Source organism: Melospiza melodia, chromosome 2 (genome assembly GCF_035770615.1).
Source record: "Melospiza melodia melodia isolate bMelMel2 chromosome 2, bMelMel2.pri, whole genome shotgun sequence".
NCBI classification, from domain to species: domain Eukaryota; kingdom Metazoa; phylum Chordata; class Aves; order Passeriformes; family Passerellidae; genus Melospiza; species Melospiza melodia.
The window spans coordinates 27,285,107-27,310,553 of NC_086195.1; the positions used below are offsets into that span (position 1 = coordinate 27,285,107).

General features: G+C 40.6%; 1 protein-coding gene across 8 annotated transcripts in view; it reads left to right on the forward strand.

The window, feature by feature from the left end:
* Positions 1 to 25,447, forward strand: part of BBX (BBX high mobility group box domain containing) — a 139,913-nt gene that overhangs the window by 61,391 nt on the left and 53,075 nt on the right. For all 8 annotated transcript variants that reach the window (XM_063148184.1, XM_063148182.1, XM_063148181.1 and 5 more), the window contains 3 exons: positions 13,672 to 13,842; positions 15,349 to 15,591; positions 21,898 to 22,096. In XM_063148184.1, the coding sequence (XP_063004254.1) occupies positions 13,681 to 13,842; positions 15,349 to 15,591; positions 21,898 to 22,096 (604 nt within the window). In that variant the 5' untranslated portion in view covers positions 13,672 to 13,680. The remainder of the gene's footprint in view (positions 1 to 13,671; positions 13,843 to 15,348; positions 15,592 to 21,897; positions 22,097 to 25,447) is intronic.

Sequence of the window (25,447 nt, forward strand, 5' to 3'; positions counted from 1 at the left end):
GTAATCTCAGGTCACCACAGGTCAAATGAAACAGAGTTATCATTCTTGTGGATCATGCAGGCAGAAGAAATCAGACTCTGAGGTGTTTCATTGTGCTCTAAGGCACTAAGAAACATCTGGGAAACAGCAGGCTGACTGACCTCAGCCTGGTCACTGAGAGGACTGCAGCACTGGTCCTCCTGGAAGTCATTTCTAGATACATGAAGAGCAAGAATAGGACAGGAAACAGCTAAACATGAGTTTACCATGGGCAAATTCTTCCTGAGTGTGAAGAAATGGTGGAGAGAGAAAGATGTTGGCAAAGGAGAAGCAGAGGACCTTGTTTACTTTGATGGTACCAAGTTTTTTGACACTTCCATTAGCATCCCTGGAGCCAAATGAATTCTCCCTAGATGGATTGTTGGATAGACTGCAGTGTGTGGAAAAACTGGCTGTGCCAACATTGAACTGGCAGAGAGTTATTGGCAGTGCTCCTTGGGGGCTGATATTGGTGCCAGTGTTTAATATTTTCATTGGTGGTACAAATGACAAGTTGGAGTGCACTCTCAGCAAATCAAAGGTGACACCGAATTGGTGGAAGTAGTGGATTACAGGAGCTGCCATTCAGAGGAACTTGAGAAAGTTGATGGGGGCTAGCAGGAACCCAAGAAGTTTAACAAAAAGAAAGGCAGAAAACAGCTTTGCAGAGAAGCTCCGGTGATCATAATGGGCTGTAAGTTGACTAGAATTCAGCAGCAAGACCCTGTAGCCACAAAAGCAAACTGTAGGCTGGGCTGTGCGAGCAGGAGTGTGACAGCAGGCTGAGAGAGGAGTTTTCCTGCTCTGAGCTCCTGAGACTGAACACCCATACAGAGCAACTGTAGGAGCACTGTCAAGGGCCACTCTGGGGTTGGGTCAGAGCATGTGACATACCAGGAAAGGCTGTGAGAGCTCCTTGTGTTCCACCTGAGAAGGCTGAAGGGATACTCCAGGTGACTCCAGCTCCCTGTAGGATCATTATGAAGAAGAGGGACTTTGATTCCTTTTAGAGATGTCTAGTGAAAGGACAGGCATGAGGTAATTGTCAGAAGTTTCAGATGGGGAAATTTGGGTTAAGCATAAGGAAAAATAAGGAAAAATACCCTCCATTGTGAGAGTGATGAAAGAGGTGGTGGAATCTTCATCCCTGAGTGAGGTCCTGAGCAGTGTGGTTCAGCTTTGAACCTTGAGCCTTGAGCAGGACTAGAGACCCCCAGCTGCTGAATTTAGTATTTAATATTGCCCTTTTCTTGAAATATTAGTGCATGAAAATTAATAACTGTATTATGGTATTTTAGGAGGAACAATGCAAAAGTATTTTTGTGCCTAAATCTTTCACATGCAGCTTATGTCACATTTCTAGCTTTAGATCTTCAGAAGTGGACGTTGCTGAATCCTGTGATTGTCTTTCTATGAATTAAAAATAAGCCAAGTCTCTTTCTCCTTAAAAGAGACTGTTATGTTCAGCAGAACTCGAGGTGGTGATGCATTTTTGCATATGAGCATGCATATGCTTGAGAATGGGAGCATTGTCTACAGCCCTGCTTACTTTTGATGGTTTAGTTCAAAGCTTATCTGCGAGATTGTTAGGGAAAAACTCTCAAATGTCTTCTAGCATCAAGCTACCTCCCTGCAAAGAACACATTTTCTTGGTATCTTGTTTTCTTCAGGAATTTGAAGTCATTCATACTCAACATCCACAGAGCTTCAGGAGAATATGGCCATAATGCTACAGTGAATTGCCATCAGTGAAATACAGGTCTACTCTTACACATTGTTTGCCATTATATGGGGCTTTCTAGCTCATATTGGTACATATGTAGCTGTGAATTAAAGCAATTTTAAAAATTATGGTATGAAAGTAAAATTACTTTTAAAAAAAATTATAACCTGTGTGGGTTTGATCTTTAGACCTTTTCTGTAAAAAAGTACTGTAAATGTCCATGCAGAATTTTAGCTCACATTTCACCAGCAAAAAAGAGCAGCAGACTCACTGGTGATGTGTAGCATCCTGGGGGAACTGCTTTGCTAACTTAGCTTGTATCATTTTAACACATGGGCTCTTAGATGGGACACACCTGGGGGAATGCACAAAATACTCTCATCGTAGAAAGAACCTGGAGCAGTGTAGGCCAAAATTTCCATGCCCTTTTAATGGATTAAAGGACAATCAACAACTGAATTAGCTGAGTACAGTGATTTAGGCAACGGGATAATGGAACTATAGAACTTTAAATTATTTTGGTAGGTGTTTAAAGGGGAGTTTAAGGTGCTAAATAGCTGGGGCTGCTTTATTGAGGTTATACATGGAATATATAGCATTCTACCTTCTGAGGGCTTTTAAAGTAACATTGTTTATTCCTTTCATCTGTGTCTTATGTAATTAATTTTTTTTTACTGTTTCAGCCATTGCATATGTATGCCGTGTTCTTGTGTTCGGGGGCAGCTTTGTGATTTCCTGCATCTCCAGATCTTTGTGTTGCGTTGTGTCCAGTTGCCCAGGGGTAGTTGCCCTATCCTGTAAATTTTCCAGGCCTGTAGATGGGTTATTAAACCGAGGCTGTTGGATGAGCCCTGGATCAGGGAGGTTCAGTGGTGTGTAAGGGTTGTGAGCACTTTGAGGAGTGGGAGCCAGGGCTGGATCTCGGGTGAGGCGCTGCCAGGGCTGTCCATTGGAGTGCACGAGCAGGTGGGGCTGCCCAGCGAGCTCCTTGCTGTCAGTGCCACGGTGGGATGGTACTGCTGAGCAGGGGCTGAGGGGTGCAGGGGCAGCACTGTGGCCCTGCCAGGTGCATGAGCTGCCTGTCACTCCTCTGCATCCTCTGAGCTCCATGGCTCTGGGGACGCCTGCCTGGAGCTGCATCCAAAGCGCGCCTTGCTGGGCAGGTGTAATGTCTCTGCGATTACCCATGGAACAAGCACACAAAAAGGCTGCTGAATGTGAAAGTTTTCTTTTCAATTTCTTTGTTTTCTGGAAGGGAGAGACAGCAGAAGGGAGCAGGGAGCTGGAAAAGCTCTCTTCCTATGAATTTATTTCTGACCTTTTGTCTAAGATTTTTCATCTCTGTTAGACTCTTTCCAAACTGCAAAAGTAAGGAAGATAGCAATGCTCACACCTTTTGTTAAAGTCCTTTGAATTCAAGACAGAATTAATAAGATTGAAGCATTTTTACATTTTTTTCCCCAGAGAATTTGTTTCTGCCACAGCTAACAAGTCTTTCAGGAGAATAATAACAAAGATGATGTTTGGTTATGATATGTTTTTAACTTTGGCTCTGTCTCAGCCTCTGAGTTCTAATACTTTTTCTATAGCCATAGGTGGGCACAAAATTATTTGTGTGTTACTGTAGCTCTGCAAAAGTATATTAGAGAAATAGAACCATCTTACTTTTGGGCTCTCAGAGCTTCGTTGTGAAGAAGCCCAGATACTTTCCTTGATTGGTTGGCTGCCTGACACAGTCTTCCACAATTTTCCAGGTGGAATGGAAGCACATATAGATGTCTTTCCAGACATGTTAAATTCAGGATTTGATATGCTCTGCGTGTTTCACACAGGTTATCTGCATGGGACACATGGGCGGTTTGATGCTGTCTTGGGCACACTACTGTGTGTGCACAGTTAGCCATTTTTGAGATACCTGGGGAGTCCAATTCCTTATACTTGGAGAATAAGAGGATATTTGAGTTGGGACACGGAATACATGAAGTAATTGTTCCCATTGTGAGACTGCTATGTTAAGTAGTCAGATTTTGCTGAGTATTTTAAGTTTTGGGCCTGTGTAATATCACAGGTTGGGTTGAGTGTAAAGGAGAAACTTTTTGATACGGCACTGTGGATATTTTGCTTTATCCAGTGTAAGGAATGCTTAGAACATGCATTTTCTCCAGGATTTTCCTGTGTGATTAGAATCAAATCAATCAGAATTGATTTGACACCCTAGTTATTTACAGACTTCTAACAAGTCACAATTTTCTCATGATAAGAAGTCATTGAGTTCTACTGAAAAAGCTCTATATAATACTGACATTTGTGTCTTGTTTCCACGGGTAAGAGAGGGATAAGGTTGGGGTTTTTTTCCCCTTTTGCAATTCTTTAGTTCTGAAATCAGCTGTTTTCTGGCCCAAATTCAGTTCATCAGAATGCTCAAACTTAGGCTTAATTCAAACATCTGTTTACCATTGCATGGTCAAGAGTCACATTATAAAATAACAAGAAGCAAATGAAATAACGAACTTTCTAAAACTTTTAAGGATAAGGAAAAGGGAAGGTTTATTTTTAAATTCCAGTGTGAAATAAAAAATAGCCACTAGATGGCACTTGAAAATTGCGTGTTAATATAATACATTTGCTTTCAAAATCATTACAAGTGTTCCTATACTCAAAACATTTTCATGTGGATCTGCATAGTTCTGAGAGACAGTGATACTTCTGAAACTAGAATTAAAGTTCCTTTAGCATCTCTTTCTATGATCAGACTAAACCACAGCACTAAGGAATCTAGTCTGAATTAAAAGCTCATTCCTGAGTCTTAAAATGCTGCCTTTAGCAAGATGATAAATATGAATATAACTGATAAATGTGTGCAGATGTGTGTGATTCCTTACTTTTAAAGGAATCGCAGAATTGCTTAGGTAGGAAAAAACCTTGAAAATTATTGAAGTCCACCATTAAGCCATGTCCCTAAATGTCACATCTACATGTCTTTTAAAAGACTCCTGGGGTGCTGACTCAACCAGATCTCTGAGCAGCCTGTTCCAATGCTTGACAACCGTTTTGATGGGAAAGTTTTTCCTTATATCCCATCTAAACTTGAGGCCATTTCCTCTTGTTTGTGAGAAGAGATTTGTAGCCATTTCTTTTAGCAAAATTCTGCTCTTCTTGGCATTTTGTTTACCTACTTGGGTTATGCCTAATTTGAGATACAATGTATTTTGACAAAGTGTTGCTGGTTTAAATATGGTCAATAGCTTGGAAATTAACTCAGAGTTTGGTAGGGAAGGATTCACAGAGGAAGCAGACTCACAAGGGTTCACTTCTCATTTTTGGCTTTACACACTCACCCCTTTTGGTAAAGGAAGAGGATGAAAGGTGATTGTGACAATTCAATACTGAAGAAAATATTTTAGTAGCCTAGAATTTACTAAGTCAGTCTTGCAGTATTTCTGCTAGTGAACATGGCACAAGCCCCTTTTATTTGAAATTCTTGTGTGTCTTTATGGTTGTTTCTGAGATGCATAAGAGTTACATTACCATGATTTATGGGCTTTATGTTGGAGATACACAAAGCTGAGTAAATACTTTCTGTAGCCATTAATTTGATTCTTTTTCCATAGGAGTAGTGGATAGTAGCTGTACAAGGGAATGTTTAGATAACTGCTTTAGCCTATTGCACTTGAATTGAATACAGCAGAAGTAGACAAAGTATAATATGGGGTTGTACAGGGATATTTTATGGCCTATTAAATATGCATTAAGGGAGTAATTCATTCATTTGCTCATACAGCTGTATATGGTTCCCCTGACACTGGTGGTAATTATGAGTGAATTTTATTATGAAAGCTCCGTTAGGCACATGGTAAAACTTAGAATGGGTTACAGTAGTGATGGACACAGCTACACTGTCCTGGTTTTGCAGAAGATACTGGGACACAATCAACAAGAGGTGAAAAGGAGAGTTGAACAATTTTACCATTCAGCTCCCCCTGCGATGTCTGCTGCAGGAACGTCTCCTCTTTGTGCTGCTCTGCACTGCACAAAAGCACTTGGCTGTGTTTCTGCCATGACTGCACCCTACAGCAATTCGTATGCCTGCTAATCACAGATAAAAACAGAGCTTTGGGAGTGGCAAGTCTAGAACATGTACTTTTTTACTTTTCTTTCATTCATAGGGTCTCATCCTCCAAAGGCTGTGAGCAGAATCCAGGCCGTTATTCTTCTTCACATAAAATTCCAATTTGACTTTGATTTCTTACCTGATAGGCCCTTCAGTGAGGAAGCTGTTGCTGAACTGCAGATGCCCTCCTGGGAATGATCTGATGAGAATGTCCATGCACTGAAATTCATTAAGTGTTTTGTGTGGCCGTTTTGCCTGTGAGCTCACTGGCTCTAAAAACCCTTTATGCTGAGATTAAGCCTTTAGTGACTTGCAAAAGCTAGAGAGCTAGAACTCCTGGTGATCCAGGTGAGAAATCACAAGGACTTTCATTTTGCAACATTGAAATAATGGGGAATGCAGGAATGACAGCTGTCTTTCTAGAAAAGCAGCTCCCCATGTAGGCCCAGGTAGTCTTGCTTAGACAGGAACACAAAGCAAATTTTTCATGGTGTGCTCTCTCAGCTCAAACTTGCTGAAAGTCAGTGTTTTTTTGGATTGTGCTGTTGCTATGGTCTGTGATGCCCTGCAGACAAGCACTCATCTGCTGTCTGAGAGGTGGTTGCTCTTTTCAGTCTATTCTGTGAAAAGTGCTCTGCTGATGAGTTACTCTGGTATCAGTAGAGGGCTCTGAAGCTGTTGTTGTTATTATCTCCTCTCTTGTGGGAGGAAGTATTGCAAGTAGGTTGGGCTCTGCTGCCTTTGTGTTTTGAATTTCAGGCATTTATTCTGTTCACCTTCCCAGGTTCCTTGGTGCTCTCTCCTGTTGTGGCTGTAAATGTAGAAACAAAAAGAAATGCTGCTTTGGAGCAAAAGGATTGTCAAAATTTCCAGGCTCTGTGGGTTACATCTCCTTCATCTAGGAGCAGAGCCATGTTTAGTAGTGCAGGTGTGCCAGTGTGTCCCTCTTCTGGGTGAGTGACTTCACCTACATGTGCAGGAGGCCTTGCCCTGCTCCCTGGTTTGTGGTTCCTTTGCATTAGCACTGCACAGAGCATGCAAGGAGAGAGCCCCCTACCTGCTCTCCAGGAGCTCCAGGCAAAGGAAGTTACTAGGCCGATAATCCAGGTGCCTTGTTCCTGCAGATGCACAGGGTTGTAGGCAGACCTGCTGCTGATCCTTTGGCATGCTGGGTGGTTAGCACCTGGTGTCCAGAAAGGTGCATGTTACCATAACAAATGCTTGTCTTCTGCACTTCGTGACCCAGACATTTTGGCTAGCAGAGTGTGTCACTGGAGCCTTGCTTGGTGAAGTAAGCATAGCTGTAGCCTGTGACTTACTGGGTTTCTGATGTTTGTGTTCCTGCCTCTGCAGTTGCTGAAGTCTGAAATGAGTCCTACAATAGCAAATGTCCTACTGTAACTTAAATTGAAGACCACAAAAAGTCCTGTTATGGTTAAGACCTGAGTCTTCAGACACTGCTTTTACCTAAGTGACTCTAGGCTCCTGTTAATATGCTTCTGTTTGAGTAAAGATGTTAGTGATTTGCAGCCCCAGACCTTTTTCTGCAAGGCAAGCTCTTCCTTTGATTCTTTCCATTCATCTGCACCAGTGAGCTACTTCACAGAGGCAAAAGGTGTTACAGTGAGTGCAGTTGTTTAACATAGAGTGTTTTCCATACTAGACAAAGCTTGCTTGACTTCTTTGCATTAAAAAATGCCAAAGAAAATATTTCTTGTTTTGCATGTCTGAAGGAAAAGAGAAAGAGTAGAGTTGAAGTTCAAATTCTGTTGACTTGTGTATTATGTTGCTTTTCTTCCTCTTTGGCAGGTATGAAATGGATACTTAAAACCCCCCCCAAAATTAAAAAAAATGCTGTTGACATTTTTCTGTGATCTTGGGGTTTAATTTTATGTATTAGAGAACAAAGAAAGCAAGCAACTGAAATCTGAGGTTGAGAATAAGGAACAGTTTAAAATAATTTCTGAAGATGGAAGAGTATGTCATTAAAAATTAACTAACACTTGTAGCTGTGTTGCTAAGTGTTTCATGTGGTGACAGTCTCTCCCAAACCTCCACTGGCAAACAGGACCCCATTGAGACTCAGCATGTCCCCCATTAAACCATCACATCTCTGAAAATTAGAAAGCTCATTAATGGCTTTCTGCTGTGAAGCAATAAAGAGTATATTCACTGAATGGTCAGCAATTAGTGCCAACTAGTTTTTGTCTTACATTATAGAAATATTCTGGTTGATTTATTCCAGAGCTAAAAGAAACTTATTAAAAAAAAAAAAAAAAACGCACTTTGTATTTGTGTAGGTGTATTTTCCAGCCACAATCTCCTTTTGCTTTCATGTGAAAATTCAAATACCTCTTCAGCCCGCTAGACTGCTGAGAACATGAACTCATTTCCCAGTCTCCTGCTTCTTTATTGAAACAGCTCAAGTCACTGACTCAGTAGTCCCCAAAACAACAAGCTATTAGTGTCATAGTCCACTCCTCTCTTTTCTTATTAGCATTTGTTTTTATCATGTAGTAGAGAACTTAGTGTAAAACAGAGCAGAAAGTGTGGAAAATCCGCTTGAAACTCTGCCTTTGCTCCTTTGTACCAGTAATCTTCATTGAGTCAACCAAGAGCCCAGCTGGCCTGCAGGAAATGTGGGGGTTTTTTCAAGGTAACAGGAAATCTGAAATTTGTTTCCACTGTCCTCATGGAAATGAAAGTTACTGAAGCTCAGATGTTGTTCTATGGAGAATCTTCCAACAGGGAACATGCCATAGTCACAATCCATGGGGTTCTGCTTTTGCAGGTCTTGCATTTCTTTCTAACCTGTATTACAAGAAGTGCCTTAGAGCACTTGGCTGCTTTTGAAGACCTTTATAAGGATTTTGGTGTTTATGGATGTAGTTTATCAAGTGTAGCTTATTTAGCACATGCAGCATTTTCAGTGGCTCATCAACACTGGGATGAGATAGTCCCAAAATTAGTGTTGCTGAATTAGTACTTGGTCACCTGTGTATAAAAACTTTTATAAATAACAGAGGAAGATAGCAGAAAAACAAAACTTAGTATTACCAAATGTAATCAAATGCTTGTTATTAATGAACATTTTAAAAAATGAAGACTTGTAAACAGTTATGTATTTGAAATAGAAACAGAGGCAGTAAAAGCTAAATGTTTCCTCCCCTGCTTTCCCTCCATCCACCTCTTTTCTTAAGGAATATTTTTTTCCTCTGAAGCTCTATTAGCTATACATATTTATAAGACATCCAAGAAGAGTGTGATTCTTTGATTAATGTTTCTAGGAGCAGAAGGACAGCCAGCACACACACACACACAAAAAAGGAAATTCTTAACTTTTTTGTACTGATGTAATAGTTCTGTAATGTTTGATCTGTATATGCACTAAAAGTAAATGTAGAATGTCACCCTGAAGGTATCTTGCTGTCAATGGATCATGAATGTCAGCCTTGACAGGTATCCTCTGGTGACATTATAAAGCATATGTGGCTTATTTTAAGGAAAGCTGTCCATACCTTTGTCTTGCCTTGTTAAAATATTCCTACTTTCTCCCTAGTGGCTGTCACTTCATTTTTGTCATCCTTAAGCTGAGAAGTAACTTGTAAAATCTTGTTGCCTGATTTTAATAATTTTTACCCTTGCAAACTTCTAAAAGCCATTACATCTGCCTCAAAAGATACATTATATTTTTACTGATATCTGTAGAAGAAATTACTCCTTTTTTTTTTTTTTGTGTTCTTGTTCATTATTGCAAACTTTGCACATCAGGTGTTGTGTATCTTCTCTACTTTTAAGCCCAAATCTCTCAAAGATTTGGCCTATTCTGCGACTGCACATGGCTTATTGTGTGACTTTCTATGGACCTTCTCAATTGCCAAGCTTAAATGTGTGCTTCAGTTCTTGCAGGGTCCAAGTCTAGCTCTTTTCTCTTTTTTTAAAAGCATGCTGGTAGAGATGCTTGCCAGTACTTGAGGATCCCTGAAAGAGAAACAGGTGGTATTTTTGCTTGCTTCTGTTTGCCAGCTTCCAGTCTGTCATATAAAACAAGCAGCTAACGTGCTATTGATGATGTGTCAAGGGGAAAAGTAATTCAGATGAATAAATAGAATCTTAAGAGTCAGGTAACTGGATTCCATTGATGTTTTGCCATTTAAGAAGTAAATAATTCCAGTAAAGCTTTCATTGTCGTTTAATCATAATCATGCATGCATTCTGCTACATCTTGCCAAAAGGAAGATGTCCATGTTAGGTGTAATTTGCATTTGCCTGGATTTTTTTTATGGGTTTCTCTCTAATTATGTGAGTATGTTACTATATCAACAATTAGGAGACAAATGCCCATGAAGTGCAGGCATATTAAATTAAAAGATGAAGCAATCCAGAGAAAACAAGTTTACCACACTACGTTGGCATCCATTTTTAACAGGAAAAGTCACATGTGATGTAATAAAGAATTAGAACTTTTTTCATTATGCCAATCCTATATTTGACAGAGAGGCATCAGCAAAAAGTGCACCAAAACAAAGTCTCTGAGAAGTCTCCGAAATCTCTCTCTCCCTGGAATGTAGGTCAGAACTTACGAGGACCTGAATAAATAAATATGGGGAAAGAGGATTTGGAAATACAAAAGTATATAAAAATGGAATATGATCCACCCTTAAAGGAAAGGAAATAATTTTATGTGTTTGTTATTAATTGCTTCCTATTTAGAGGAAAGAAGAGCAGCCATAGAGGGTCAAGTATATAGCTTGACATACTTGAGAAGTGAATGACTTCCAGGCCATGATGTAAACATGAAGTTTGAAGTCTGTCTGTTGCCTCAGTCCTTCCATCAGTGGGGTCAAAATCAGCAGAGGTTTTGTTGTTGAGCATTGCAGAGATTCTTTCCTAAGCAGAAAGAGTGATTATTATTCTGTGGTAAATGATGCTTGCATGACAGCTAGGATTTGACTGACTCTTGTGTTGTAAAATGATTCACAATTTATTAAAACAACCTAATGAACATCCCTTGAATTCCTGAAGCTGAGTGTACATTTTTATTTTAGCACTAATGAGCTTTGATAAATTAATTTTAGTGATGAGAGTTTAATACCTAGCCTTCATGCAAGGAAAACAAAAATTATTTATGAGCTCAGCTGTGGTGAAGAGGTGTAAGGTACTGAGAGCCCCTTAGGAATTTGCAAGGTGCTTGGCTCTGTGCTGCCTTGCCAAACTCAGCACAGAGCATAGGCAGGGTCTCAGGGGTGATGGAGAGCACATGTAAAATACGCTTAAGTCCTGTGAAGTCTTCCCTTACTCATCCTTTTAAGGGCAGCAGACAGAGAGGGGCCAGCTCTAAAGGTGGTACTGTTGTTGGAATAGCCCTGAGACTTCAGCTGAGCTTTGTAAAGAAGTATCAAGGAGTGCTTCTCAAATGTTTAGTTTCACACTAACAAGGTAGAAGGCTACTAGTAGTCCTCATCATACTGAGGACTGAGTGTAGACAGAAGCCATATGATTAGTTTATGGACATGAGTGGTGAGGGCTGGAGTGGCTCTCCCTGTTGTACTGTAGTGTATTTATCCTGCTCAGAAATAGGCCACGTGCTTTATTGGCTGCAGTAATAGGCAGATCTGTATCACTTAGCAATCTCTGAATGAATCTCTGCTGCCCACGGGAGCTGAAGTTCCTGCTTGAACATTAACTCATGATTTGTGTGTGAAAATACCCCAAACAAAAGCAAATGGTGGTTCAGCACTTTAGGAAGAGAGACAGATGGAGAGCACAGTGCAGTGTGGTACATTGCAGAGGTCACAGTGGGATAAAAACAATTTCAAACATACATTTCCTGATACTGGATTGTGGCTTAATTTTCCACACTTTAATGGGGTTTTTAAAGACAAAATGGTTTGTGTGTTCGGATGTGTTTTTTGCAAGTCAGGATGGATGAAAAATTTAGGTAAAATGGTGCCTGGTTATGTGCTGTGTAAAACTCCCTGTAACCTACAGAAGTTGGTTACAGAAAATGAACAGAGGAGTGCATGATACAAAATCAAAGTTTAAATGTTTTTCTAGGCAGATGTGGATACCGAAGTATGTCACTTAATGGGACAAAGTTACTACAAAGTTACAGCATTTCCTTCATGAGTAGTGGGGCAGATATGCTGACAAGTGGGGAAGATCTAACAAACTTGAATATACGCCCAGGAAAATGCTATTTTAAAATGTAAATTAAATTTTGTGAACCTCCTTCCTTCAGGCTTCAGTTGTTCCTCCAGTAAGCACATCTGCTTACTTCAGACACAGTAAGTGGTGTCTGAAGGTCCTTCAGCTTTCTGCACTCCTGAAGTCTGCAGGGGAAGCAGCTGCTTATGCATGTTTCTGGTGCTAGCAAGGACACATTGCCAAAATGCTGGTGAAGTTAACCAACAAGAAACACCTGGAAGAAATCATCCAAAACCAGAACTAGTGCTCACTAAATGTAGGAATGTGGCTGGAGTGGTGCAAGATGGTTCTTGGGGGGCATTTGCCCCAGAGGTGGCACAGTGGCTCGGGCAGCTGGTCTAAGTGCAAGTGTGGCAGCTTTCTTGTGTGGCCCTGCAGGGTGAAACATTAGTGTTGCACCAGGCATCTTACAGAAAGCAGCATCCTAAAATGCACTGTGGCCTTGCAATTAGAAGGTTTGATTCTTTCTGTGCCCTTTTCCTGAGGGTCAGCAACACAGCCTGTTCTGGCTTTGCCTATGGGATCAGGGCTTATGCTGGTACTTTATCCTGCTGGTGAGAAACTCATGTAAGACTGCATCAAATTTATTTGCTTTATTGGATAAGATGTATCTGGCTAACCACTCTTAAGTTTGTTTTGATGTTTGTGTTATTTTCTTGGAAAGCTAGCCATGCTCCTGTCAGGATTGCCACTGATACTGCACTATGCTAACAGAAGGCTACAAGGGACCAGGCTCTGTGCTAGGAGCACTTGCTGTGTGCTTCAGTACTTTGATGTGATGAGCTGGTTTTATTTGTTTATATATATTAATTTGTCCCTTAGTTGGGTAGCACATCTCTTAAGTCAACCCTTAAACTGATACTTTGGATGCATTAAGCATGTATTTTTTTAAGAGGTAGTTCTGAGGTATTTTTTAGATACGGACACACACACAACTAAATATGATTTGTCTTCTGCATGCACTTGGCTCAGCACATGGTTTTTGTTTCCTGTGCAGTACTTTGAAAATGTCAGCATAACTATCTCTGGTTGTTTGCTTCAAATCTGTTTATTAAAATTCACTTATCTTAGGGACTCAGATTTCCCTATTGCACCTTTTAATGGCACTGGACAAATCCTAGCTCATAATATCATGGGGCTCTGTATCAATACTGGTGTATACAAGTGCATGAGTGTATACAACACATGAGTGAATGGTGATATGTTCCACTGTGAAAAGAGGGATGTCCTGACATTGACATTTGTAGTGGCAAAATATGAAAAGCTGCAGTGGATATATGTGTGAGAGAGCTGTGGAGTCACTCACTTGGCTAGAGAAGGACTTCTCTGCCATCCTTCAGACAGGGGCACATTTGAGAGCTGACTTAGCTGGCATCCTTACTTCATGCTCTTAAATTTTGTATTGGTAGTTACTCTAGGCATTACATGGAAGTGTTAAGAATGCATAAAGTGTATCCATGCTTATGTCGATAACTGGAATAAATCTCTATCTAATATCTTGCCAGAAAATTCTGAGAGTCTTGCATTGGTGCCTCATATATTTGCCACTGGTTTGATGGTCATTTATGCCTAAGGGTTTGTTGTGAATTTTTCAATATTTTTTGCATGACAGGTCACAGTAATGAAAGGCAGTAGTAGGAATAAGGATCACTCAACAGAAGGTGAAGGAACTGGGAAGAGACCAAAAAGGAAGTGTCTTCAGTGGCATCCCCTGCTGGCCAAGAAACTCCTTGACTTCTCTGAAGAGGAAGAAGAGGAAGAAGAAGAGGAAGATATTGATAAGGTAGATTTAATTGGATGCTTTGACCCAAGATGGTTAATGAAAGATCAGATTCTCCCTAGCTGTGTTCTATATTTTGTGTTGTCTTGTTCTCTTCTGTGAAGAAACAGCCAATAAAAAGGGATGCAATGCTGTGCCCATAAGGTTGTAAAGACAAGAAAGTGAGTTGTTAATCATGCTTTTAAAATAGTGGACAAATTTTTGTAGATTGGAATAGTTTTATCTGCTTTGTATTAATAATGTGTTGCACATCCTAATCTTGATTGCTCTAAGTGGGTTTTTGACATTCTTTTTTTTTTTAATTGCTTATTTTACACATGACTTTGGCTTGTGCCTGGTATCTGCTTCTAGTGACTCTAAAGAGCATACCAAACTAAAAGTTTTCATTCTTGTTTAAGATTAAAACTGCAAAGATTAAAAAGGGAAAAAGAAGGAAAAGGCTGAATACAATTTTTGCTATCTTCGCATGTGAAATTCAATTTATCCTCCAGAGTACTGAGTGTACAGCAGAAGTAATCTGTCTCTAGTTTGACACTTGGTGTTTTGGTATTGTTCAGTGACGCTGACCTTACCCTTTTTTAATGCCATGTGGCACTTCACACTTTTCCAGTTAGACTCATTCTCTGTAACCAGAAGTGGGAACTGTTTCTGCAGATGTGATGATTGCATCATGTGGATGGCATTCATATCTGTTTCTCCTTGGTGCCTTCCTAAGGCAGGAATGGAAAGGTCAGTGTTGAGGAGACTCCCTTGAGCCATACACTGAGAGGGTGACCCTGACAAGGATAAGCAAGAGCCTGATTCTGTGATGGTGCTTTCTGTTGATCTTACCGGTCCTTTCACAACATGGTATAAAATAGCAGCATCACAGTTAGGTAGGAGGTGGTTTTTTGTCTCATGCAGTAAGTTCTGTGGCTCCTCCCTTGTAGGAATACTAAGCCAGCCTGTAAGTGGAGAAAGCACGTTTTAGTAGCGTAGTCTGTTGAGATGTGCCCTCTGCCTCTGCTGGGCAGCTTTGTGGTGGCTGTGCTGCTCTGCTGCTCACAGGTTGAGCAGTAAGCAGCAGGACATGGGGAAAAGCAATGGACAAACAAACTGTTAACCTGTTCCTCCTTGTGTGCTCTGTAGTTGTGAACATGAATAATCAAGGTCCAAGGTAGCTCTGGTTGCCTCATCCCCCTTAGATGATTTCTAGGTTAGAAGGAGAGTAAGAAGGATCTTGTCCCTCCAGTCCCTTTAGGACTGTTAGTAGAGAATAATCCTCAGCTTAGAAATTTTTCCACCTGGAAGTTGGCATTAAGTCTTGCAGAGAGCATGAATGAACCTGGGACCATCAGGTGAGGAGGTTTGGTGTAGAACTCTGCACTGCTGGATGCAACAGACGGCCTTTGGAGACAGCTGTGTGCATCCATGTGCCTCTCCCTCACTCCCACGCAGCGCACACAGCCCCGGTCTTTGTGCAAAACGCGGATAACTGAGCTCACACCGCTTCCCTTTCGGTTCTGCCAGGTGCCGCTCCTTGGCCCTGATGGTTTAGAGCAGGATGCTGATGAGACTGAAGATGACGAGTCCTCAGAGCAGCGAGCTCGCCGACCAATGAATGCGTTTCTCTTGTTCTGCAAACGGCACCGCTCTCTTGTGCGGAAAGAGCACCCTCGCCTCGATAATCGTGGCGCAACCAAGATCTTGGCAGATTGGTGGTCTGTTCTAGATCCAAAAGAAAAACAGAAATACACTGACATGGCCAAGGAGGTATGTTCTGTCTGAATGGTGGATGTAAAGGGACTTCATTACATATTGTCATCTTTTTCTCTGTATATTTAATGTTTTGTGTGGGATCTTTCTCTTCCCTCTGTTCCTCAGCTTCACCATGGGATTATGGTGCCCAGAGCAGCTCCTGTTCTTGCTTTAATTCACTTGATCCTTTGGACCAGAAGGGAAAGCAATTGGTCTGTGTACACAAACTAACCTGGTTCCAGTAGTCATTGTTATAATTATATGCACTTTGTGATTGTATGGCCTGATAATTTCAGCATTAACACAAGGATAGTGACCATTGAAACACTAACATACAGTTCCATGTCAGCTGACTAGTGATACTTACCTGTGCATTCTCTATCAGTGATGCCAGCTGCTGGTGGACCAAACCAATGGCACAGTCAAGAAATGTAGTCCCTTTTTACCTTTGATGCTAATGAATTAAAAAATTACTAGTGTTTCTTGAGGTACATTCCCCATTAACCATTTTCTGATGAAGCAAGATTTGGTGAGCCCAATACCAAGTCAGAGAGCAGTGCCTAATCAGAGTACATTAACCAGGATCAAGGAAAGGAGATTTATCCCTGTATTTCACAAAGTATCTTTATGTCAACTTAAAATTCAAATGAGCCTTTTTAAGAAATAGCTGTCTTGATAAGCTGTTGCCAAGAAGGCTGTGGTTATTGATAGTAGAATGAGAAAAACAGAGCCAATTACTTAGGCTGATAACCTGACCCCAAATCAGATCCCTGTGACTACCTGTATGATACAGATTGTGGGTAACCTTTGAATTCAATCTTAATAAAAATAAAGGAACAGCAGTGAGAAGGGAAAAAATCTCTCTCCTTTTTTTTGAGTATTTTTTCGCTAACACACTGTGGGAACTACAGATGGCTGTGAAATGATTGATATTACCCATGCCTGCCCTGGAATCTGAAGCTGTCTGCTACTGTTAACAGGCTGTAAGGTCTGATTGTTCAGTAACTCATGTAAACATGGAAGGGTCCACAAGAAAAACAAAGTGTTTAGCATGGCCGGTCCTTTTTAAGCAGGATCTGTAGCACCTCTGTAGTTTCTCATCTGGGGCACAGTATAGAAACACTCGAGTCTCAGCATTGTCCAACCACTCCAGTTTCATTCTGCATTCCCTGCTTACGAATTAGCAATATTTCTCTAAATGTCTGGAGAAAGGGCAATTAGAAGATTCAGTACAAATGCAGAGAAAGGAAAGATGAGAATAAAGAAATAATTTTTGGAAGAAACAAACCCAATGCAACTGTTTTTCTTAGCCTTTTGTCTTGCTGAAGGAAACTTGTTCATTAAGAAGGAAAATAATTGCAGAACTTCTGTATGAAGTGACAGATCTGAAACCATTAATCATATTGTTATAGAAATCATTGTTCTTGTAGTGATTTTTTTTGGCATGAAGAACAAATTGAATATTCAATGTCAAAGCAGAACAATAAATCTAAGTAGTTTACATCATTGTAAGTAGTACTAAGAATACGACCTAGAAGAGAGATAGCATATAATTTTTATTCTTTAAACAGTGTATGTTACAGCAATAATGAGCAGCTATAATGTGCTGTTGAATCCATTTGGGCCTTCTTCACCAACAAGCCTGTTCTGTGTGCCAGGATTGGTACTTTTATTGTAACACTTGCTTTTCACAGAACCACAGAATGGTTGGGGGTGGAAGGGGGGGTCTCTGGAGATCATCTTGTCCAACCCACTGCTCAGGCAGGTTCACAAAGAGCAGGTTGAACAGGTTCACCCATAGGTAGGCTTACTGCTGAGACTGTCAAAAAGAGGTTAATGTCAACTGTAGTGAGAACCACCTGTTGGTCCTTTGCTTTTTCCTAAAGAGAATTTATTTAAAAATCAAGGTGAGTGTCTTTGAAAGAAAATAAAAATACCATTGTACCAATGGTCTTCTGTTTGAGTACCTATATAAACTCCATGAGATTTAAGATACAGTGAATAATCTGTTGCTTAAATGTAGCTTTTCAGTGTCCTTTGACTGTCCCTGCACAGCCTGTAGCCACTGTCCTGGCTGGACACACATCTTCCAGGGAACCCTCTGTCATATCTGCTATCCCTACAATGTTTCTTGTATACCCTGAGCATCCAAACCACTCCTGCAGAGACACATGTGGTCCTTCCTGCAGTGGCTACAGTCCCTGCTCTTCTACAGTCTCTAGGATGTTTTTTTTTTATTACTTGTTGCTATAGCTCCCAAAATCATTTAGGTTAGATCTTGTGCCATGCAAGAACCTTTCAGTTTCTTGCCTGCTTAAGACTAGCAGTGATATTACCTCAGCAGTATGCAAGTAAAGGCACTTGTATATTTACTTATATATGTGTAGCTGTATGCAAGATGTATCATTTTGGGAGGTAGTGAGGCACCCAAACTTTTTGCTGGCTGGAATTATGAGAAGTTTCCTAGTAGGTAAGGTACCTTGGGGTACCTTAATCATCAGGAAAAACTGGCCCCACACTCTCTCTAGTTTCCATCTTGTGGTTTCTGGTCTCTTGCAGCAACAACTGCCCTGGAGACCTAGTGCTGCACCTGCAGAGCTTGATGTCTGCTTTTGCTGGTGTTACTTTATTAGTAGGCTTTCTATTTCTATCCTGCAGGCTTCCTAGATAAGCTTAAATTTGAAAGTTTCACTGTCTAGGATATAATCCCAGTAGTTGATACATACTCAGAAAGGAACCAGAAGTGTTGCTGTATGTTTTAGCATTTTCCTTCACTGAGAGAAATTAACCTGACCACTCATAAATATGCACCAGCATTTTTATTTGCTTCTGTAATAAGGGTAGTGTTCTTCTGTTGTAATAAGGGTAGTGTTCTTCTGTTAACTCTTACAGGACTTCCTGGGAGTGTTCAGCTGCCTTAGGAAGTATCTGGTGAGATTGTTACTGTTCAAGCCCTATTCCCTTGCTAGAAGACACTTCATTTTTAAATATGTCTTTGCACCAGCAAGATCCAGGCAGTCAGGATTGTTTCCCATAGGGAGCAGCCTGATAAATGTGATTAGACATTGGAGTGGACTGTCCCAGAAGTTGGTGGAGTCATGAACCCTGAAGGTGTTTAAGGAAAGACTGGACATGGCTCTGTGTTATGGTGTAGCTGGCATTGTGTGTTGGTCCATAGGCTGAACTCAGTGATCTCAGAGGTCTTTTCCAGCCTCGCTGACTGTGTGATCCTGCTGCCATTCAGTGGCTGAGCTGAGCACTTCTCCCTGCTGCTCCTCGGCCAGTGGTGTCTCAGGCCCAGTCAGCCACACTGGCAGCTTGCTGGCCTTGTGGTGCCACTGCTTTGGCAGCTCCTCGGGGTAGGAGGGGACAAATGTCCTGGCTTGCTGGCTGGAGTTTGGCAAGGCCAGTGGCTGATGCATGGACTGTAACGTGTAATGCAAACTCTGCATCCTTCAGGAGTGAAAAATGGAGTGCTATATTTTCTAGGGATTTTTTTTTTTTAATGTTAGGTCTCTGGGATTCATGTGACATTTAATAGCATGCGTTTAAAATTAAACACGTGCTAACAGCTAGCCTGAGGTGTAGCTGAAATCCACTTGTGAGCTCCTGTTCCTACCACAAATAGAGGAAACAAATCTTTTTTTATTTGGTGATGAAAGCATCTTGGGGAGTTTTAACCTCAGTTCTGAAGGGGCACCGGTCCTGCTGCATAACATAACATTCTCCAGGCTTTCACAAAACAGAAATAAGGCATGAGACCAATCCCACAAACACTTCTTGTTCTATTTCTTACCTGAAACTTCAGAACATGATGCTGCTGGGCAGGCCCTGCCATTTGCTGTGGAAAGCAAGGTGGTGTCTTTCATTCCAGGTTAGGCACTTATGTTTGGGTTGGGGTTTTTTGTAGTTTTCATTGGTTGGTTTGGTTTGCTTGTGTTTTGGGGTTTTTTAATCAATTTTAGACATCTGCTTAGACTGCTGTGTTAAGTTGCACAGTTGGTGAAAGGGAGGAAAGCAGTAGATAACACTGTGATCTTTGACTTTCTCTTGTTACTTTGTAGCTCATTTAATTTATCCTCTCATGACCTGGTAAGCAAAATCTATCTGTTTATTTTGGGCCTTGGTCTAGTAGTCACAAAAGTCAATACCAAAAGGGTTTTTACGATTTGGATCAGGCCCCTGTATGCATTTATATAAAGTACTTCTTGGCCATTGTTTAACTTTTTAAATATTCTCTTTTTTTGTGTTGAAACCGAACAGTTTCAATGAGTTGTCCTCCCTCAGTTTGCTCCTTTGCCTTCAGAAACTGCAGTTAATGTTCACTTCTTGGCTTTGCAGAGAAAAAAAAGACATTAATAGACCAGCTCACTTGAATTACTCTTGTTGAAAACTGATTAAAAGCTTATTGCAGCCTCGTCTCACAAATGGCATGCGTCCTAGTTCTCATTTGATGGGCAGCCTGTCGGCTTGTCAAATTACTCAATAGAATAATTCAATTACTCAAAGCAGCACTGCTGATATGAAGAGCTTGTGTAGCTCATTGCTAGCGACTCTATGCTTTTCACTCTGCAGGCTGGTAACATGATTTGTGAGTGGGCTGTGGCTTTAACAATGGAAGGCAAAGCTGCTTTGTCGTGTATTTCCTTTCCTCCTCTTCCCTTACCCTCCCCTTCCTATCCCTTCCCTCCACCAGGCTATTTTTGTGGTGTACTGAGCTCCCAAAGCAAACAGAGGGAAAGGGAAAAGGTGTGAGGCGAGCAGTGTCGCAGTCCTTACTTTGCAGATTTAATACATACGCCCTATTCAGAAAATACAGCATGTATGTGGGTCAGTGATCCCTGCAGATTTTTATTATTTATAGCCATTCCTATAAATACAGGACTTCCCACAGCAGGGTTCACGCAGTGCCGTGTTTCTTGTAAACTGAAACGTTTTTATCTCTGCTACGGTCTGGAGGTAGCAAGTGCCAGCTCAAAGGTGAAGATAGAAATGAAAGAAAGCAGTAAACGTGCAATGGTGACCCTGCCACAAAGCAGACTGTTCAGCTGGGAAAACACTGTAGTGGCTCTAGCAGAGGACAAGGCTTTCAGTGCTATTTCTGTATTTGATGCCCAAGGGATTTTTTTTCCTCTCTATGTTTCTGTGCATGCATGTGCATGGAACATAGGTGCTTCTCTATGCCATGACCGGGACTGATGGCAGCTGTGTGGGTGGGAATGTGTAATCACAGTAAAAACTTCCTGCATCTGCTCTGCCATGTGCTTCCAAGCACAAAGAGCCGCTCTTTTGGTCTTGTGCTGCCCCTGGGAGCTACCCAGTCGTGAAGGGGTGTTGGGTTCCTTCTCCCTGTGGTGAGCACTGGTACTGGCTGGGTAGTCTCCCACAGCAGCAAGTGCTGTACACCCCTGTCAGTTGTTAGGCAAACATCTGCAGCTGGAATGTGTGGCATGTTCCTCTGATTTGCCAGTTCTCAATCTTGCATAGCAGCACATGTAAAATACTGAAATGCGGTTTTCTGTTACTGTTAATGTTCAAAAATCTTGGTTTAATGTTGGTGTTTTGTTTTGTGAATAAAATAGATCCTGGTCCTTTCCCCCACCCCCCAAACTGTGGGATACAAACCCTTTCTCCCACTGCCCATGTGTAGTTTGGCTTCCTTTGTTTCGCTGCCTCATACCAAAAACACAGCAAACAACTGAGAGGTGTGTTGGGTGCTCAAGGCCAAAGAATGTTTTAAATGGTGACAATTTGTTTTATGCTGCCATACAGCGTGGTACATTTTGGAAGGAACACTGGCATGGTGTTATCACAAGATACTGAATATGACATTGTACTGGTTGCAGTTTGTTTTTGATGCCTGGTTTGGGAAAGCATACACTCATATTCTAAGATACAGAACTATTCAAGAAGAATTAGTGCAAGTTAAGGCATCATGCTGCATTTATTGCTAAATGTGTGTTTTTATTTAATTCAAACTAGAAAGAAAACCTGCAAAGAATTCAAGTACCTGTTTCTCAGAGCATGAGCATACAAGCACTGGGGAGCAGTTGGCAGGATCAGAACTTCAGCCTGCTCTGGGTAATAGACCCTCAGGAGAGGAAAGAGAAAACCCACTTTTTAGATACAACTCTCCTTATCTTAATACTTCTTCTTAGCAAATTGTGTTGGTGGTTGGACTCTAAGCATGTGATTAAACTGTTAAAAAATCAAGATATTTAAGGATTAGTTACTGTATTAAATCCTCTTACATGCAGTGTGCTCTGGTTGCCCGGTGTAGAGTATAATGTAATGACTGGTAATTTCTCTTTTCTTTTCTAGTACAAGGATGCATTTATGAAAGCAAACCCAGGGTACAAGTGGTGCCCCACAACCAACAAACCTGTGAAAACCCAGGCATCCAGTGTTACAAACAGGAAAAAGCTATGGGCCATTGCATCAGACTCTGCAAAAGACTTACCGAGCCCAAGGAAAGTTACCAAAAGTGAAGAAATGCCACAACTTAACTTTGGGATGGCAGGTGAGATCTGGGCATATGGTATTGAAACTGAATTGGAATAACTAATTTCTTTAATACACATGGTCCTGTAGTGTCCCAGATTAAGTTGCCAAAACTGTAGTTAAACCTCTGTGTATCAGTTTTCTAAAATTTTCCATAGTGCATGATTTATTTCAAAATGTGAGGCATCCCAACTCTTACCCCTGTAGGGCCCAGATTTGATTGATTTTTTGATTCCAGTTTATCTGCTGTCAGAGACTTCCATTCTCTGGTTACTCTGGTTAAAAAGGAAAGTGCTGATTGTGTGCATTGTGCTTCTCTGTCATAGAATGCTGTACTCTTTTAAGTAATTTACTCTTTGCAAAAAAAAATTATGGGTGTCTCAAGTTGGATATGATAATCTTGTAGATTAATGTTCCAGTGGGGCTAACACTTTGGTATTTTCATCAAGAGAAGCATAATTTAATTTCACTTAAATGTGCTCTTTTGCCCATTGTATTTCAGAGGAGCAAATTCTAAACTTCTAAACATTTGGAAAAAAAATAAAAAAAGAAATATATGAAGAAGTATAGTATAGGTGGAGTGCCTGAGCTGGTGAAAAGCAGATAATCTCTCACCGATATCCATAAATAGCAGAACTGTTGTAATCATGACCTTGAAATACAGGGACATTAATGTTAAATACTGGTAGCTTAAGAACCTAGCAGTCAGTGTTAAAAAAAAATAAAAATTCCCTGCCATTGTTTTTTCCTTTTGTTTCCCTTGGGGTTTTTTTGTGTTTTGGGGTCTTTTTTGTTTGTTTTGTTGGTTGGTTTATTTTTTTGCTTGTTTAAAGTTTCAGATGCATCAGTAGTTATAAAATTAGAAACTTTGTCATATCCTACCTGGTTTATGACAGGTGTGTAGCAGATAGGACTTCTCTGCTTAGAGAGATTGTGAGCTGGAGAGTAGAAAATGTTTTTATGGAACAAGTTTGAAAGAATGAAAAGGAACAAAGAGGCATGTATATCTTAGTATAGTACTATGAAAATGCCTGTAATGAAATTTCTTCTGGCTCTTGAGGAACTGTGAAATGTGATCAAAATAAGTGTTTCATGCTGCATAGTTCTGGTATATGGGAGAGCAGCTCGAAAAATCACAAGCCCCTTCAGACTATTCTGCTTTTGCTTTTAGAGGAGTCATTTCTATGCTCCTTAAATATTTATTGATTTAATGCAAAGAACAAGTAACAAGCCTTAATCTACCTCTCATCCATCCCCCAGTGGTCCTGCTGGGCTATCCTAATGTCAAGTTTTTGTGCACAGAGGTCTTGAATCAACACCTGTCAGAGTAGGGGACAGAGAAATTAAGAATTAATTAGAAACTAATCCATTGTTCTATTTATAGAGCCATTTATATCTGAAAAAAGTCCTTTAGTGCTACCTGTGATAGTTTGTTTTTTTTTTCCTGCAGGCTGACTCAATGAGCATAGTAATTCATGGGATCTTGCTCCAGTCCTCATGCCAGTGAAGGCTGGCAATATCTTGGGTATAAGAATACCTTATAAAATATAGACAGCTTCTGACAGAGATGTTAGCAGCATCCACATCATGACAAGTGTGCCATGCCAAATGGATTACTGCTTTGTCAACTATACAACAGTTCATGCTATATATGTTTATTGGGCTGTTCTCTGCTTGACTTCAGATGATAGTTCAATTCAACTCTCACTCTTCTCCCCTGTACAATCTCTTTAAAATCCAGCCTGTATACTATCTGATGAACTGAAATGTAGCTGAGCCACCTCAAAAACACTTTTACCTTTGAAATGCCACTGATTCACTTGTATCTTCAAGGCAGGTAACTTCCTCAAGACAGGGTTTATACGAGTCTAGAATCATGCCAGGATATCTGTTTTGTTTGTTGGTCATTGCTAATCATGTCTTGATTGCTTTTTGTGTACTATATTTTACTTCGGAAAACCTAATATGTAGACAGTAAGATCTTACTTTGTTTTTGTAACTCCTATACAAGTTGTTTCTGTCCTTTTTTTTTGGCTTTACAAAAATAACCATGCCACATTTAAGTTTGTTATGCTGACCTACATTATATCAAGAAGCTGAGGTATGGCACCAGCATTGGGCTTCTGACCTGCAGACCCAGGTCATAGTGATCATCCAGCTGGGAAGCTGTAATTGAGCATGTTTTTCTCATTATATGGCTCACCTGTGTAGGATGTGGGGCAAAGAACACTGCTGTTTGCAAAAGCTTTGCCATGCAAATGTGTGAGATTTGCAGTACTTGCATATTTTTGCTTCAGAAGAAAACCATCCATGCCAAAATGCTTTTTAGTGAGGCAAAGGTTGGAAGAAAGACACTTTTAGAGTAGGCTATATCCCTATAGAAACACAATTTGTTTTTCAGAAAGAAGCTCAATTATGCACCCAGGTAAAAGTTGGTTGAAGCTAGTTCCTGCTGGCCTTCTTCCTGCTTAGTACTTCCTCAGTTTGTTGTTTCCTCTGACAGAGAAATGATGAACAAGCCAGCCTGCTGAGTCTGTAACCAGCCCAGTACTAACAAAGTATGTCATTCTCAAACAGAGAGATGGTTTTAAGTTTCATCAATATTAAAAGCTGTTGAGAAAGTCACGAATCGCCTGCCATTCTGCAAGTCAAATGTGTGTGCTATTTTCCCAGTACTGTTGATTTAAGAATAAATTCTGTAAAATGCCCCTTAAAATTCTTCTACATACCAGTAAGCTCCTAGTGCCAGAAGAGAATATATTGTGCTGAGAAGGCACTATAAGCATAAGGCAGTTTTTGGATATGTACATTTTGTCTTCCCTTAGGTGAAGTTATTTTGTAATTGAAAAACTTAGTAGAAGGATTTTTGTTTTTATCATGAACAGACATCTAAGCACCAACCCTCCTCTGCAGCTGCAGCTTAAGTGTTCAAGTTGTTTAAGCATCAAATTAAACTTTGGTTTCTAATTCATCTGTCATTTTTTCCTTCCTCCTAATTTTTATATTTAAATAAACAGTTTAAGTATTTGCTTACTTAGGGAGAAAAACACTAAACCACACTTCCATCTTTATTCTCTTATGATAAGCTACTTAATTGAGAGGCAGAAAGCCAAAACTACCAAGAAGATATTTAGAAGACAGGCAAGAATTTTCCAGTTGTAAACTGGGTGTTCTTGATGGCCAAAGCTGGGGAGGGGGAAATGGACCAACAGGTAAGGAAAACAAAGCACAAAAGAGCATCTGACAGTCATCAGGGGGATGCAGGCATTAGAAAGTGCTATACTGCAGTTTGTCAGGCAGAGTGTTTTCAGGACCCCCCTCATCTGATGTGGTTGCACTGCTGGTCATCCGTATACAAGAAAGACAAGCT